The 18,495-nt window shown below is 37.8% G+C and overlaps 1 protein-coding gene across 1 annotated transcript in view; it reads left to right on the top strand.

Annotated features, from left to right (window-relative positions):
* LOC132815183 (septin-7) overlaps positions 1-18,495 on the top strand; it is a 115,967-nt gene that overhangs the window by 80,563 nt on the left and 16,909 nt on the right. Inside the window, exons 5-9 of the mRNA XM_060823998.1 lie at positions 571-705; positions 3,512-3,629; positions 6,407-6,499; positions 9,243-9,339; positions 15,573-15,624. Coding sequence (XP_060679981.1) covers positions 571-705; positions 3,512-3,629; positions 6,407-6,499; positions 9,243-9,339; positions 15,573-15,624 — 495 coding nt within the window. The remainder of the gene's footprint in view (positions 1-570; positions 706-3,511; positions 3,630-6,406; positions 6,500-9,242; positions 9,340-15,572; positions 15,625-18,495) is intronic.

Below are 18,495 nucleotides of genomic sequence, written 5' to 3' on the forward strand. Positions count from 1 at the left end.
GCCAGAAAAAACATGGCCATCGGAGTTGTGGATGAATTCATGTTTGCAAATAGCAAAGTAGGAGGCATTGGAATTGTCTAAACTTAGCAAAAGCGTGGATGGGATTACTTGTTCCAGTTGTTTTTAAATAATTGCTTAAACTTAACTGGTAAACTGTGCTGCATGTTCTTTTTGAATAATCCTTCTGTGCTAGATTATTCTGCGCTGTATGTTTTTTCCTGCTTTTTGTTGCATCCTGGATTGAACATGCAATCTATGCTTATGATAGCTCATTAAATATAGTGAAACTTGTTTATTTGTTGGACCCTTGAAAGCTTTTATATTCACCCTGAAGTTTATTTCTATTATAACTTAAAATAGTTTTTGATTGTACAGGAAAAATCAAAACTAAAAGTCGAAACAAAAGTATCAATTTGGTTTTTATGAAAAATATACAAGCACCAAGAAAAACTGTATAGCTGCATTTCTTTTACTGATCACAAAAAAATTAAAATTGCAATTGCTGGTTGTGTGGTTCAGTATTGAAGATCAGGATTAACTAATTTAATGCTTTGGTGTTTGATTTTCCAGCTGGCAACCTGTCATTGATCACATCGATAGCAAATTTGAAGATTACCTTAATGCTGAATCCCGTGTGAACCGGCGCCAGATGCCAGACAGCAGGGTTCATTGCTGTTTATACTTTATTGCTCCTTCAGGGCATGGGTTAGTAAAACCTTTCATACAATTATAATAGCTATAGTTAATTTCTAGCTAGTATTGAATCCATGATCAATTTAACTTGTTTTTGGACTGGTGTTTTTTCCGATCATCTTTACTACTGATAAATCAGTAATGAACCCATAGAAATTGTCTTATGTAACTTAGAAATTGAAACATAGGAACAGATCTTGTGGCTCAAACATATTGGTACTCCTTTTTCTCAGAGCAGCATCCTTGTCTCATGTCTGACCTATTGTATATCTCTATTGTCTGATTTCAACCACCTCTCAAACTTGTTCTTTGATTTTTAACATGCTGTTTGCTTCAACCGTAAACTCTGGTAATGATATTATAGTCTTATCTTCTTAAAATTGTTTTCTGATTGTTATGGACCAGACCAAATCCACTCTTGAGTGTATTAAGAAGATAACCTAGGCTGTAACTTTTTAAAAGGTAAGAATAAGGTGTTGTGTTCCTGTTACAATTCAGTTGGTCAAACTGCTCAATTTTTACAAAGCACATTTTATTTTTATACTACAGTTAAAATGCAGACAAAATAACAAGAAAAGATAATTGATTTAGCTACAACTCTTATCGAATGATTAGTAATAGTCAATACAAATTTTGTTAATGTACTTCTCCAATATAGTAACATCCCATAAACACATCCTTGGAAAATGCAAGTTCAGTAAAATAGATTGTCTCACATGTAATTCTAACAGCAGGAAGATAACCCTAGCTTTTAGCTGCAACACAGGAATAAGAGCTTCTATATCCAGCTTCAAGACCCTAGCAACTACTCAAAGCTAAATTTTAAAACAATCCTGGTCCTTGATCCCACCCATTCAGGCTGCTTTTATTGTTCCAACCTTTTCAAAAAATTCTTAAGGTCTTTCAAGCTGTTAATTGGCTTTGAGCAAACTGCTTGGCATATCTGTCTCAACCTTTTTTTGAAAAAAAAAGGACAAGATACACCTCTTAAAGCTATAGTATGTCACACTATATGTGAACTTTACATCTGTTTTCTCATTCAGAACACCTCAATTGCTACAAATGATCGGTTTCTTTCAGTTTTGTCAAGTCCCTTCACATGATTGCACCAAAATATCCTTTAGTCATCTCCATGCTAGAGCATAAAGCGCAGTGTTTCAAGTCCGAATGCTTTCTATTACTAGGCAGCTTCCTTATACATCATACCTGTTCTACTGCCTCAACCTTATCCTTAATTTTCTATTAAAAATTGCACATGGTCAACTGTAATCTTACTAGGATTTTATGCAGATTCATCATTATTCTTGTAACTAATTTGAAATCATTTGCTTTGCTGTCCATCTAATTGTCCCATTCATTGAACAGGTTGATAACATCTGTTTCTATCCTGTAATTTCACACCTCTGGCACATGTAGAACCTGAGCCAGGACCTCCTGTTCCACAAGTAGAGACATTTCCATTGTGCCACAAGAGTCTCCCCTCTGTTGTTACAGTATTCATTTTCTTTAACTTGTGAAAGACTTGTATGCAGATGTGAAGATAATTGACAAATCTATCATTGGTTTTGATTTTCTGATGTATAGCTTAAATTTGCTTTTTCTGCAGAGAACAGAAAGATCTCCTGAGCTGGTGGAGATCTGAAGGCTTCCTTAGATCTTGTTCACAGCTGTCTTCCTGAGAATCAATCGCATGGTTGTTGACCGGCAGAAGGCCTGTCATTAGTAACTGGTCATTAGTCCACAAACCGATCAGCCACTTTCAGTAACCAACACTCTGTTGTGTACAACAGCTCAATTCCATCTCCTCTGCAACCACACTTGAATCACTGATTCACAATGAATGCAATTTATTTGCCTTCAAAACATGCAGCAATCCTTAATTTTAAAGTTCTTTTTTCATTTCAGACCACAATTTAAGATACTGAAAAATAAAAAACCTGATCTTTACACTTCGCCCAATCTCTCTGCCTTTGGTATATATTAGTATTGGCAGCCATCCAACCATCGCTTGTTGTCCATCTCATCTGGCTCAGGGCAAGAAATCTGTCATTCTTACCTAAAATGCCAAATTTTCTAAACTGCCCTCTGAAGTGATTAAATATGTCATTCAGTTAATAGTGTATTTATGTAGGAATCTTCCATGTTATTTAGTGCAGTATGAATAATTAGAGTAGCTAGTTTATAAAGTCAACTGCTTTCAAATTCTGGTGACTGAGAGAAAACTTTGTCTCCTTTGAAAGATGTGTGCCTCTGACATTCAGAGCTACTTTGGCGTATGAATGTTTCCAACTGAGACTACAGGTCTATCATGAATGGGAGAATTTTTTTTAACCCAGAGGCACTGAATTTGAATGTTTACTGGGCAAATTGACATCCTGGGATCTTTAAAATCAGTAGTAAATTTCATTGCTCCTGGAGATGTTTCAGAGATCAAAGTACATCATACTTGATCATTTTAATCCATTACAACAGGAATAAACCTCAGTCATTTGGCTAATACAGTCTCAATAGTTGAGAAATAAGCTTGCTTTTCTGAAAAAGAATGTTAGAAAGCAGCCGATATCCAGCTTGATATTTCTGTGACTCGTGTAAGTTTTATTAAACATCAACTAAGGTTGTAGAATTACCTGCTTGGAAAAAGAGTGTCAGTTTGTGGTTTGCAAGCAAGAATGTTCCTGTGAAGTCTGTTGACCAATTCTGCTTCCTACTGTCTGTGCAGAATGTTCTATTAGGCAAACTCGTCAATGTTTGACTGTTGCATAGCATGGCATTAAAATATCATCTGATGTCTTCTAACTTGGATGTTTCATTTCTGTAGACTAAAACCATTGGATATTGAATTTATGAAACGTCTACATGAAAAGGTCAATATCATTCCACTTATTGCCAAAGCAGACACCCTCACTCCTGAAGAATGTCAGCAGTTCAAGAGACAGGTGAGAAGAGAATTGCTAGTAGTTTTGATTACATTATCTTTTCTTTCAAGGTGTGTTTGACCAGATGGGCTTAATTTTTAACAAATCATTTTGTATAATGTCCATCATTACAGCAAATTTCTTAATGTGTCTCTGCTGTTAGGAGCAGATGACAGCAAATTCATCAGTTTAAAGCAAAGAAAAATTTTAAAATGGATTCATTCATCTCATGCTCGTTATTATGGTATGATTGAGGATACTATTTGGTATAAAGCAGTGCGTTTGATTTCACCCTATCCACCAATACACAGTGGTAGCAGTGTGCACTGCAGTATGAAATGTACTGTGATAACTCACTGAGCTTTCTTCATTCATACCTTCCAAACTCACGACTTCTATAACCTAGAAGGGCAAGGGCAGTAGATACATGGGAATATCACCACTTGCAAGTTCCCCTCCAAACCACATGCCATCCTGACTTGACACTAAAACATCATTCCTTCACCATCATTGGATCTACTTCTTTCTGGCATATTGTGAGGGTGTCCCTACTGTCCGAGGACTGCAGTGGTTCTTGAAGGAAACTTTAACGTGTATAAATTGAATAGAACCTGGGAGGCTGCAGCACATTAAGAAAATTATGGATAATCTTGTCGTGAGATACTATTCCACCAAGCACTGAATATGAGGAAACCCAAAAAATGACATTTGCAACAGTTTCTCTGGGGCAATTAAGTTTGGACAGCAATGCCCACACCCTGCGATGTTATTATTAAAAATGTGCCCCAGTTTACAGGTGTTTTGAGGCAAAATAAAATGTAACTTTGCAAGTCCAAATTCACCCCACAAACTTTGTGTGTGTGGAGGGTGTGAGTGTCTGAGAGTGTGTGTGTGTAAAGGGGTATAAGTCTGTGAGAGGATGTGTGGTGGGGTGAGTGTGACATGGCCTCAACCAAAAACTTGGGTTCATCACCATGCATACCAAACTTGCCTGTCAGCTTCTGCTTGGCCACTTTGTGTTGTTGCCTGTCCTGAAGTCCACCTTGGAGGATGGTCACCCGAATGTCCCCGACCACTGAAGTTATTCCCGACTGGGAGGGAGCACTCCTGGTTGGTGATTCTTGTGCGGTGTCCATTCATCTGTTGCTGTAGCCTCTGCTCGATCTCACCAATGTACCATGCCTCAGGCCATCTTTGCCTGCAGCACATGAAATAGACCATGTTAGTGTCACATGAGTACCTGCCGCATACATGGTGGGTGGTGCCTAACATGTAATGGTGGTATCTGTATTGACACACTGACATGTCTTGTGTGAGCTGTCACTGTGTCAATACGGATACCACCATTACACGTAGGGACACCACCCACCACAGACGTGGCAGGTATTCTCATGTGATGCTAACATAGTTTATCTCATGCACTGGAGGCAAGGATGCCTGAGGCATGGTACATTGACGTAGCCTCTGCTTGGTCTAGCCAACAGATGAATGGACTCTGCACAAGAATCATCAGCCAAGAGTGTTCCCTCCCAGTTGGGGAACACTTGTGCAGTTTGGGACACTTGACCTCGGGTGACCATCCTCCGGGGTGGACGTCGATACAGGCAACGATGCAAAGTGACTGAGCAGAGGCTGATGGCCAAGTTCGGTACCCATGAGGATGGCCTCAACCGGATGTTCATGTCCCACTGCAGGTAACCCCACTGCACTACGCACACAAGCACATGCGTGCGTACATATTCCTACAGATCCATACACGCACCCATACCCCCCTCTCATATGCAAGCTGTCTCATCCGCTCACACATGAGTACACGCATGATCTCTGCTCTCTCTCGCAGACTTCAACCCCTATGCACTCTCACACATACACACTCTCTCAGATAGACAGACAGGCAGTTGCACACAGCCATGTAAGCTTGTAGGGTGAATTTGTACTTGCAGAATTACATTCTATTTTGTCCAAAAGCTGCATGAATTCATGTAAGATTCTGTAAACCCCTCTATTTAGAAATAGAATCTATCTCAACACTGGGGCACAGTCAAATTTTAACCTCACACCTTCAGTGCATTATCTGAGCTGACGTGCGCCTATTGTTGAAGTTCACTTGAGAATGTAGCTTTAAAAGAAGTTCTAGGATTTACGTATGAAAGAACTGAAACCAACATGGTGATTTGAAAAGATAAGAGACGTGACAAGCAATCCAGCTCTTTTTCAATATATAATTTCAGTTGCATCACGCTATAAATTTTGTCTCTTAAAACTGTATACTTCACAATCACCTGATGGAGTGGCGCTCCAAAAGCTAGTGCTTCTAATTAAGTCTGTTGGGCTATAAGCTAGTATTGTGATTTTTAATTTCATAATTCTTTCAGATATTTAAATTCCCAATACCTTCAATTCTTCTGCAACTGGCTTGCTGCTAAAATCCCTCCAGTATTATACTTGAACATTTGCAAAGCTTAAAAGGGATGTTGTAAAATAATAAGTACAGCCTTGGAGCAAAGTACTAAAACTTTAGTCAACAGCTTAACAGTCATTCACTCATGTTTCATAGACCATCCAGTACATTTAGTGCTTGAACTAGTTCTTTGGTACAGCTGTCTAATTAATTTCACTATCATAACTCTCAATCCTGCCTCTTTTTTTTGTTTTCAAGTATTTATCCATTTCTCTTTTTAAAGATAATATTGAATCTGATTTCATTAACAGGCAACATTTACCAGATCATCATAACTCATTTGATGGAAATAGTTTAACGTTTTTGGATAACAATACAGCAATCAATATTTTTACAGGTGATGAGAGAAATCCAGGAGCATAAAATAAAGATCTATGAATTCCCAGAAACTGACGATGAAGAAGAAAACAAGTTGGTAAAAAAGGTTAAGGTAGTGTATCATTGGAGGCTTGTTTCCAGTACGTTCCACGTATTATTGGTGATTCGAGACTTTTTTCCAGACAGAAACTCTCGAAGAAATGCAAAGCATTATGACCTTTTATACTAATCTTGAAATAATTTTGAAAACTAGATTCCTGTTTTCATGCAAATTACCTTGCTGACAGGCTTTTATTCTATAAAATACAATTGTGTTAATTTTAGAGCAAGTCAAGTTACAGAATTGCGTATTCTGTTTGACAAATGTATAGGTCATTTTTGCAATCTGTAAATGAATCTTAATTTTTTTATTTATGGATTGCAAATGTGTAATGTAGCAGAACTTGAGTGTAAATTGAAAATTGAGTAGAACTTGAGAGAGAGTATTACGGAACTTTTGGGTGGTTCATGTCATGGGAGACTATTCTACCTCGTTATCCAGCAACTTGAAGGATATAAGTTTGGTAAGTTGGCTTGAGTAACATCGCAGTATGAAAAAGAAAACAAAACTATCTTTGAAGTGCAGCCAAATTTTTTTTTGACTGAAACCTAAACTTGGCAAGTGCACATTAACAAATGGATAACAATGACATCAGGTACAGCTTAATTTGAGGTGTAAAATTTGCATGTATTGCATTATTAGAATCTGATACAAGGAGCTGATTGGATTTGTAGCCCAGATTACTTGAAGTTGACAAGAATTAGAACATAGAACAAGGCAGCACAGAACAGGCCCTTCGGCCCATGGTGTTGTGCCGAACATTCGTCCTAGCTTAAGCACCTATCCATGTACCTATCCAATTGCCACTTATAGGTCACCAATGATTCTGACTCTGCCGCTCGCACAGGCAGCGCATTCCATGCCCCCACCACACTCTGGGTAAAGAACCTACCCCTGATATCGCCCTCTATACCTTCCACCTTTCACCTTAAATTTATGTCCCCTTGTAACACACTGTTGTACCCGGGGAAAAAGTCTCTGACTGTCTACCCTATCTATTCCCCTGATCATCTTATAACCCTCTATCAAGTCACCCCTCATCCTTCACCATTCCAGTGAGAAAAGTCCGAGCACACTCAACCTATCCTCGTACGACCTATTCTCCATTCCAGGCAACAGCCTGGTAAATCTCCTCTGCACCCTCTCCAAAGCTTCCACATCTTTCCTAAAGTGAGGCGACCAGAACTGCCCACAGTACTCCATATGTGGTCTTACCCAGGTCCTGTACAGCTGCTCATTTTCTAGTGAAGTTGATGGCATATATGTTTGAATCTTTGCAATCGCAATGGGATCAATATCTTTAATCCTGAGGTATGCAGTGTGTTGTTACTCTGTAGCAATGGGGGACTGAGGGAGAATGACACATTAATGCTGCAAACAGTCCATGTGTGAAGAATAGGAGGAGACTCAAAACTAAATGGATGGCTGGGTCAGAAATTCTGTGGCCAGAAAGTGGAATGAATAGCAAGAGGATGAGAGAAGGAAAGAATAGTGTTGAGATAGCTTTGCTTCAGTGCGTAGCTGTTTTGACTACCATGCATCATGTTTGGAGAATAAACCCTTTCCTGTTTTGAAAAATTAATTTTTAAAGATTGCTTTTGGAAATAATACAGTGGAACGTCTATCAATCAAAATTCTGATCTAAACTGGTTTTAATGGTGACTTTTTAAAGTACACTGCCATCATTTAACATGCTTAAAACATCACCCTAAAATGGGGCAACAGTATTGCCAGTGACCTATAATATGAATGATTTTATCTATTGTGGTTACCTGTCAACTGATGAGGAGTTAGCATATACCAGTAAAAAAGCCTATCTAATCTGAGTGATTTGCTGTGCATCAAGAACAAGGTATTTTTTAAATGGCTCTTGTAGCGCAGTGTAGTGTCCCTGTCCTGGACCAGAGGCCTAGGTTCAAGTACCACCTGCTCCAATAGTGTGTCAAAGCATGTCTATGAATAGGTTGATTAAAATATTTACCATTGAAAAGCCAGAAATTGGCAGATGGTAAATATTTACAGTATAGGTGTCGGCCATTTTGTTGATTGTGGCTGCATGGTAAGTTATTCTTTTCTCCTCTTAAAATTACCATTCGTATGCTGAAGTTTTTAAGCCCATATCATGAAAAGACATCAACTGCTAAGTATTTCCAGCACTTTCTACATGTTTACACAGTTAATTCTGGATAGGATCATTTACATTTCCCTGCAATTATAGCCTGTTAGTCTTTACCGTTTTCAGTCATTTGTCCAGTTCTCTTTTACCAAGTACGATTAAATATCCTTTCACCACCCTTTCAAGTAGCACATTCCAAATCCTAACCAACTGGGGTAGAAAGAACCTTCATCTCACCTCTAGTTCCTTTGTCGAATTTCAAATTTTGCTTCTCTGGTTAGCAGCCTTCAATGAAATGTTCTCCTTGTTTACTCTACCAAAGCATCTATTAAGTTTCCCCCTGACCCCTGAGAATCCTAACTTCAATTTCTCCATTAACAGAAGTCTTCCATCCCATGTACCATTCTGATCAATCTCTAAAGTGTTTTGTCCAAATTGGTTGCAGTACTTCAGCTGGGAGCTGATTATTGTTTAACAAAAGGTTGAGCATAAATTCTGTACTTGGCAATATAATGTGTACAAGATTATTCTCTTTTAGGAGTTTTAAGTTCATAAATGCTAATTTGGTCCCAAATAAATTGTGTTTAATATAACTGGACGAACATTGTACTGATTTATCTGAATGTTTATCTTTTCCAGGATCGTTTACCTCTTGCTGTTGTAGGTAGTAATACTATTATAGAGGTGAATGGAAAACGAGTCAGAGGAAGACAGTATCCTTGGGGAGTTGCAGAGGGTAAGCCTATTTGTTGTTTCCTTTCATTATGTTGAAGCTTTTAATCATTTAAATTATTTGATAAGTGATATTGATGAAAAAAAATTTATACTTAATATTTGGAGTTCCTATTTATTCAAAGTATGTTTAAAAAAAGCTTGAATTTGCAGGGTTATGAGGGTTTGCAACACAGGCTCAATGAGTCAAAGGCCTTCTTCTATGTTGCCAAGGCACATGTAAATAATACTGCAATATTAGAATTCAGTAATACCTTTCATGATCTTAGGACACTGTACGGCTGTGTTTCAGCCAATGAAGTACCCTTGAAATATCAGCACTATTGCATGTAAGAAACCCATCAGCTAACGTAGAAACAACATGATTCAATAATCTGATTTTTCTGATGTTGGTTGAGGGATAAATATTGACCCTAGAATACCAGCATAAACTCTGGTACATCATTCCTGATGAAGATATTATGCCTGAAATGTCGACTCTCCTGCTCCTCCGATGCTGCCTGACCAGCTATGCTCCAACACCACATTTTGATTTTGATCCTCGGTATCTGAGGTCCTCCGTTTCTGTCAGTATGGTGCTCAGGTTAGACTATATGCTTAAATTTCTTGAGTAGCAGCAATTTGTCAAAGTAGCTAAATAAATTCCCTGAAAGCTGTGGTCTTTGAGTCTGAGGGGGAATTCCCAATGATGTGTTCGCTGTAGTTCTGATTGAAACCTGATGGACAATTTGGAAAGCATGCTTAATTCTTAGAATTAACATTTGAAGCTTCCATAAAACAGGGCAATCGATGAGTATCATTGATTTGGTTTTTGACCATTTTTGTCATTGGCTATTTCTATGCTGCTGAAATCAACATTTGGTTCATGTTCTTAAAGAAACTGGGCTTTTTCGCATTCAAATTTTAAATGTGCAGCTGTTGATACAGTACTTGAATTTTGTGGCAGGGTGCATAATTTGAGCCACAACGTAATCAATGGTAGTCATTTACAGTTTACTTTACCAGTGGTGCAAATTCACGTGTTTAATTAGGTTTTAGCTTTGGGGAGATGAGCAATAGGTCGAATATCTGAAGTTGAAGATGCTTCTTTACTGTGATATCTGATATGTTACATTTGGTTTTATGTATTATCTTGCACAGTACACCTTGCTTTCATTGCTACAATGCGTGAGTGACCTAAGTTTTTACTGTTTGCATTGCTCCAAATGATTTGGGTAGAAGTCACCATTTTCAAGATAGATTTTCTTATTGTTAAGCTTTCTAAGCTGTCTGGCCTGTCCAGGTAATCACGGGAAACAGTCAAAAGTTAATGTAATTGCCTATTGCATCCCTTTGAACTTCAAACTATGCCATTGATCTTAGGTTCACACCAACCTGAAATTCAACCAGTCTTATATCCTCCAGTAAGAAGCAAATAAAGAAGAGCTGCACTGCACAACCGAGAGAGTACAGAATGTGAAATTCATTGCCCAATGAAGTGGTTGATGCATTTAAGAGAAAGCTAAATGGATACACTAGGGAGAAAGGAATAAAGGAATATTTTATGTTGTGAAATAATGAGAGGGAGATGACTTGAGAAATTTCAATTGCTTGGGCTAAATACCTTGCTACTGTGCTGCATATGCTCTTCACTTCTGTGTACTAATTTCACCATATTCCAGACACTATCCTCTGGCAAAGGTTGTTGAATTCTTTAATGGCTCTCTTTTGTTCCGCAATATTTCAAAGAAAAAATAATTTTTCTTTGGTGAGTTGTAATTGTTGATTCAATACATCTTTTACGCATGTACAAAGGCATTGAAATCAATTTTTGAAAACAATCTTATAGTTCATCTTGCTGTTAACTTCCAGATCCTGTTGAGTCTTTGAAGAAAGGTCTCTAGACGTGAAACATTAACTCCTTATTTCCACAGATGCTGTCAGATCTGAATTTCTCCAGCAATTTGAGCTTTTGTTTTTAAGCAATCCAGTGGTCTTGCTGCTGAAGTGATGCATGTATGCTCCATTTGAAAGCTCTTCTGGATTACCAAAATGCTGTCCAGAAGCAGGGGTGGAGGAGGAGTGGGATTGGTGGGTGCATGCACATTATATGCACAGATGAAAGAGAAACCATTTGCAAGTGATTTGGGAATGGTGATGTAGTTTGTTTAAACTGAAGCGTAGCAGTTGATCTAAACTGGTAAGACTGCAACCAGAAATGTGGAAAACCATTTGTGTGCACTAGAGTTCTTAAAACAGTTCCAAGACCAAATGTGGGTAGAGGTGGCAATTATCATTTATAGATTAAACGTCTTTTCTGGATTTTTTTTGTTCTTCTGGGGTTATGATTGAGTTAATCTGATCAATTTAAGGGACAGAAGAGAACATGTTTGTGATGTCATATTACTGGGTAACTGCTCGATCAGTTTATTACTTAAGTAACTCAATGGAAAGTTTGTTTACCAGTCCAATATCTTGAATTAAAATTTAATCCTGTATTTGTTTAATTCCTTGATGAATCTGATACAGTCTGTGGGGATTACAGATATTTTTAATTTGTTGAGAATTGTGTTTTCAGAATGGAATTACAACAGTTCTGGTTTTTTGGAAATTGATTTCTGTTTAAAATGAGCAGCCAGTGCAAGTACACGTTAACAATTCTAAAGAAATTGCATCTGTTTTTTATGCTAGAGCAACAGGCAGATGAAAAACATGTATCCTTGCAAATTTCAAGCCAAAAACATCTTCACTCAAAGGAGTAGTGTATGGTGAACACAAAGCAGCATTTCCAGGCACCAGTTGGAAAGGAAATGCTTTCCAGTCTTTGTAGTGTGTTGCTGTCAGGAAATTGAGGGGCCTGGTTTTGGTGCAGCAGCAGCTGTACCAGTGGAGAAATGAGATTGGAAGATTATGGCTTGTCCCTGTAGGTTGCTGTTAAGATGCAAAGCAGGAAATGACTGTAACGTAGTGCTGTCTATTTGTGGTGGCAGCACTTAAAAGGCACAAGTAACCATAAACCTTTGTTGATAGGTAGGGGTGTGATTTAAATGGTGATTGACTTTATTTCTGCTGCTCTTGTCTGTGTTGAAAAAGTGAAATACTAGTTGACTTTTATATGCAAGTGTTCAGTCCAAATTTTTTTTCCTAATTGAAATGTGATCCTCTTGAAAAGTTAGACCTGTGTTTACAAGATTATTCGATCCAATTGGATATAAACTAAGTAGAACTTTGTCTTTGCTGTTTAACTGTTACTTAGTGAAAATTTGCAAATGTAAATGTAATGCAATGAAAGTGATATTTTCCGATGATAGAAGAGATGCTGTAGAATATTTAGCTTAGTGTGGTGAGATTTACTCAGTTGAGAAACTGAATATTTCATATGTAAGAAATAATTACTATTCATAAGTAGGTGGAGACAATACAATTAATACATTTTGGCAATCAATATTGATACGTAAAATGAAGTTTTAATAGTTTGAGGAGGAGGAAGGATAGGAGATGGACTTGTCAAATTGTAAGAAAAAAATCATTAAAGATTGATTTGAATTTGAACAAACTTGAAATCTTTGAAAACCTCTTTGTTTTATTAAACTATATTGGCCCACTCCCTTTTCAAGTTATTGACATTTCTTTCCCCCACTAAGTTTTATTCTTTTCTGGGGTTTTGTTTTAAACTTGATGTCAATTTTGATTTAACTTCATAGTTTGTAACACCTAATGTAGCCAGTAAAGGAGCAGAACTACTAGGTCAATTGCTATCAACAGCTAGATCAACAAGTTTGTAATGGTTTTTTTTTATTGTTACATGATCAAATTCTGTTGGTGTAATGTCTCGGCAAAGCAGTGATTCATTGTTACGACTACCAAATTATCAGTGTAGATGAGTTTTATTATGTTCCATATGTGCAATGGTTGTTTGTTGGTACAATTTTCAACACAAATCGGTGACAGATTTGGGTCAGATGCAAATTCAAATGTGAAGAATCTGAATCCCAACTTCAATCTGCCTATTTCTGATTTTGATGGCAGACAATCCTGAAGAACAGGATTTAAATGTATTTGGAAAGGCAAGGACTGATTATGGATAGTCAACATGGTTTTGTACATGGGAAATCATGTCTCACTAACTTGACGGAGTTTTCTTGAAGTAACAAAGGGGATTGAGGGCAGAGCAGTGAATGTGATCTATATGGACTTCAGTAAGGTGTTCAACAAGGCTTCCTCATGGTAGACTGATTAGTAAGGTTGGATCACATGGAATACAGGGAGAGCTAGCCATTTAGATACAGCACTAGCTGAAGGATAGAAGACCAGGCTGGTGAAGAAGGGTCGGTTTTAATCATTTTATATAAATGATTTAAATGTGAACATAGGAGATGTAGTTACTAAGTATGCAGATTACACAAAAGTTGGAGGTGTGGTGGACAGTGAAGCAGGTTATCTGAGAGTTCAATGGGATCTTGATCAGATGAACGAGTGGGCCAAGGAGTGGCAGATGAAGTGTAATTTAGGTAAATGTGAGGTGCTGCAATTTGGAAAGGGAAATGGTGGCACGACTTGTACACTTAATGGTGAGGTCCTGGAGAGTTGCTGAATAAAGAGACCTTGGAGTGCAGGTTCATAGTTCCTTGAAAGAGGGGAGTCGCAGATAGATAGGATAGTGATGATGATGTTTGGTATGCTTTCCTTTATTGGTCAGAGCATTGAGTATAGGGGTTGAGAGGTCATGTTGCGGCTGTACAGGAAATTGGTTAGGCTACTTTTGGAATATTGCGTGCAGTTCTGGTCTCCCTCCTACAGGAAGGATGTTGTGAAACTTGAAAGGGTTCAGAAAAGATTTACAAGGATGTTGCCAGGGTTGGAGGACTTGAGCTATAGGCAGAGGCTGAATGGGCTGGGGCAGTTTTCCCTGGAGCGTTGGAGGCTAAGGGGTGACCCTATAGAGGTTTATAAATTCATGAGGGGCATGGATAGGGTAAATAGACAAGGTCTTTTTCCTGGGATGGGAGAGCCCAGAACTAGAGGGCATAGGTTTAGGGTGAGAGGGGAAAAAGTAAGAGACCTAAGGGGCAACTTTTTCAAACAGAGGGTGGTGTGTGTCTTATGAGCTGCCAAAGGAAATGGTGGAGGCTGGTGTAATTACAATATTTAAAAGGCACCTGGATGAGTATATGAATGGGAAGGTTTAGAGGGATACAGGCCAAGTGCTGGCCAATGGGATTAGATTAGTTGAGGATATCTCGTCGAGGTGGACGAGTTGGACTGAAGGGTCTGTTTTTGTGCTGTACATCTCTGACTCTGACAGGAGACGAGAAGTTGAAAATTGCTGGTTCTAGAAATTAAGCACCATTCCTCTGACCTGTTGGATCCAGTTTCCTTTCTTGCCCAATTCTTGCTGTCTGAAAAAAGTTGAGCAGGTGAGAAAACAAATGCGCAGTTGTTTTTCAAGGAGGTGATCACATTAGTAGTTCAGATTGAGTCATCTAATGTGAAAGTTTTTTAAACTTCATGTATCCATTATGGGAGTCATTGTATTTCTTTAAATTGCTAACCTTGTGATCTCTAGCTTTGCTGCTTATCCTCTTACTTTGGTGAAATATTTCCTGGGCCCTTTTTAGTAACATGCACTAATTGACATTGCTACCGTCATTGCTTGTGTCTAGCAAGTTATGGGTACGATATTGGGTATGATAGCTACTTCTGTATAAGTCCAGGTAAGTAAAAGTATTTTGTTCAATAATAAGTAATTTGAAATTATGTACATTTAAAATTCATGCTGATTTGTTGAAAATGTATTTGAATTATTTATTTTGTTTTTTAATTCATTCTTCACTCTTATTTAACATTTAACTGTTGAACTGCAGACAACCAGTTTAAGACGATAGTATGGCCTTGAAGTATTTGTACTGAATTTTAATGCATCTTAAATTTGATCAGCTGTATCAGTGGCTGTTTTAACATGAGCTGAATTTCGAAATGGCTGTCCTTTCTGACAACCTGCTACCACAGAGTTAAGTGACAATGAAAATTGCGGCATTGTGGGAAGATCTGTGTCGTATTAAAGAATACATTCAGGCCTGGGAATCCTTTTCTGTTTGCTCACTAATAAGAGTTGGATTAATGCAATGTGGTGCACTACATTGATAAACATTTGCAATATCTTTGCATGTGGCAGCTTTATTCTAAATCATAAAGTACACCTAACTATATGTTGCAGTATAAAAATCACTAATGCAATAAATTTTCCCTTTTTTACAGTTGAAAATAGTGAGCACTGTGACTTCACTATCTTACGAAACATGCTGATCAGGTAAGGCAGGCACGTTTGACTGATCCAGCAATTAGTAAATGATTTGTTACTACAAATGTGGCTTCAGCTGGTGTGACTTATTAAGCTCGGCCTTATTTTTGCCACATAGAAAAGTTGAAAATAAATATTTTGAATCAGTAGTGTTTGAAATTTGCCTCTGAAGTATCGACCAATATTAGAAGCGCAAGTTCAACCAGATTTACATCAACATTTCTAAATGTATAGTCCCTGTTTATTCCAAGCAAATCAACCCTTGTATGTTTTTGCTCTTGCACTGCTGTAGTGCATTGTTTTAGGTGGCATGAATTCTCTCAGATGATCAAATCAACTTGACTTGGTGGCAGTGTTGTAACTTCGTTTCAACATCTGCAAATGTAATAAAAAGGGATTTTTAACTTGTGATTAAAACTTGTGATATTCAGTGATATTTACAATAACAACAAATGTATTTTTTCAAATAAAACACAAGGTTTTTTTAAAACTTGTTCACTGAGTGAAATGGAAATCAAACTGTTTTGCGAATTATACTGCTCACATTTTGTTGGTGTAGAAATTAAGAGCACTGGAAAAGATGATTCTGCCAACCCAAGAGTTCAAATGCAGTTTGTTGGCCTGTGTCCTCCATTTGATTTTCTTGCCAAATGAATGTGCCAGACAGGCATGAAATTACTGTGCTGTCCATTCCATACATTCCTTATTTAACCTTTTGAACATCTGACCTCACCACTCAGAGCTGCTCCCAAGATCCATCCCAGGCCTCGTTTTCATACCACTACTAGAGTAAGCTATTTTTTAGGGTTGATTCTGTCCACTTTTTTTTCTTAAGGTTTTTTAAATATTTGAAGATTCATTTGTTATCTATCTTTTGCTCTTTGTGAGCAAACTCTGTTAACTTAGTCTGTGGTAGATTGGGCATCTGACAACGGTAACCAGTGGGTAGCTCTTTGCATCTGCAGTAACAGGATGTCCTTCCTGGACTATTGGTGAGAAATATGCATGATGCTCCCCAGAGCCAATGAGCTCCAAGTTGTCCTGTTATCATGTACTTTGTCCTACCATGCTAAGTTGATTGATTTCACAATTCACAAATCCTTTACTGCATCCTTGTAGACTAGCACATAATTTATAGTTTCAATGTTATTGGTTCCCAGTCTCATTTATTGTTCCACAGAGCCATTAAAGTTGGCAGCATTGAAAACAGAAAATGCTGAAAATATTCTGACCTGTCAGCATCTATGGAGAGAGAAACAGAATTGATATTTCAGTTTCATGATTTTTCAAGACAGCTGGAAAACTGAGTTTTAACAAGTTTTAAGGAAGCTCAGATGTTGGAAAAATGTGGAGGGAGAAAGGAGCGAAAGGGAGGGTCTGTGAACTAACTGACAACATGGAAGTGGTGTAAGACAAAAGATGGCGAGACCAGGAATCAGAAGATGGGAACCAGAAAAGGTGGAAATCAGAATAGCATAATCAGCACCAACAGTTGCTGCCCCAAAAAAAAGTCAGTTATCTGAAAATTTATTGAACTCTTGTAAAATGTAAAAGGGCTGTGAAGTACCAATTTGAAATGAGATGTTGCTCTTCAAATCAGCGTTCAACTCCAGAACGTTACAGTTGCAATTTTTAAAAGACATTTGGATGGATACATGAAGGTTCAGAGGGATATGGACTAAAAGCAAGGAAATGGAAGAACTTTAATTTGGGGAACTTGATCGGCATAACCGTAAGGGTCTGTCTCACTCTGACTGTATGATTATGCCTGTAATTCAGAGTGGAACATAGTTAACATGGCAGGTTATAGAGAGCTATGGATTAGTTTCGAGTTGAATGTAGGGCAAAGGGCAATTAACAAATCTGTACATGTTCATTCAGTATGGAGAAAATGATATTTTCAGCACTGAGTATAGTATATGATACTTGGAACATGCACAAGTAAATCACCTTTAACAGAGTATTTGGGACCTGGTATAATAGGCTTAGTTTCTCCACCTATTGCTACAATGTCTTGAGTTTGCCCTTTTGTACTTTCCCTAACTACTTCACCACAGTATTTGTATGAAACCTATTACAGATACTTCCTGTTTCCAGTGCTGATGAGGTCATCAACCTTAGGTATTAATCCTGTTTTTCTCACTGTAGGTGTTAGTTTCAGTATTTCACATTTCCAGCACCTATGGTGTTTTGCTTATTTTAAAACATAGGAGAATACCATTGAGGTCATGCCATTTCTTTGCCAGGCTAATCCAACTGCCCCTGACCACTTGAGTGTTTTCTATTTCTCCTTCCAAAAACCTAGTACAGTCTTTACTTTGAAGCAGCATTGGTCACTGGCCCACCCAATTCCTGTGGTAATGCATTCAGTGCTCCAACAACCATTGACTCCCATATTAGGAGAAACAGGTGCTTCTTTAGTTATTAAAACTACTGTTCAAAAAACATTGCACTTCAGAGTTTTTAGTTTCTCAAAGCAGCTTTCCAGTTCCTCAGCATGCTCATCATTGTTGGAAACCTGTCTCCCATCTGATTGTTGCTTGAAAATCTTGGTTGTTTTATCTCTGAACTTTTAAATTTTTGACAACTTAAAAACAATTGTATTGCTGGTAAATGGCAGTACTCACTTTCTGCTATTCTGCTGTCCATAATCAGTCATTTTCTTTAGTGTTTGATGGGTTGTGGGTGTCATTGGCATTTATAACTATTCATAATTGCTACAAATAAGTTTCTTACTAGGCCATTTCAGAGGCATTTAATCACACTGCTGAGAGTCTGGAGCCTAGGTTGCCCAGACTAGTAGGAATGGCAGATTTTTTTCACTAAAATACATTAGTGAATCAGATGAGATTTTATGAAAATGACATTTTGTTTACACCA

The sequence above is a fragment of the Hemiscyllium ocellatum genome, chromosome 4, assembly GCF_020745735.1.
Source record: "Hemiscyllium ocellatum isolate sHemOce1 chromosome 4, sHemOce1.pat.X.cur, whole genome shotgun sequence".
Lineage (NCBI taxonomy): Eukaryota > Metazoa > Chordata > Chondrichthyes > Orectolobiformes > Hemiscylliidae > Hemiscyllium > Hemiscyllium ocellatum.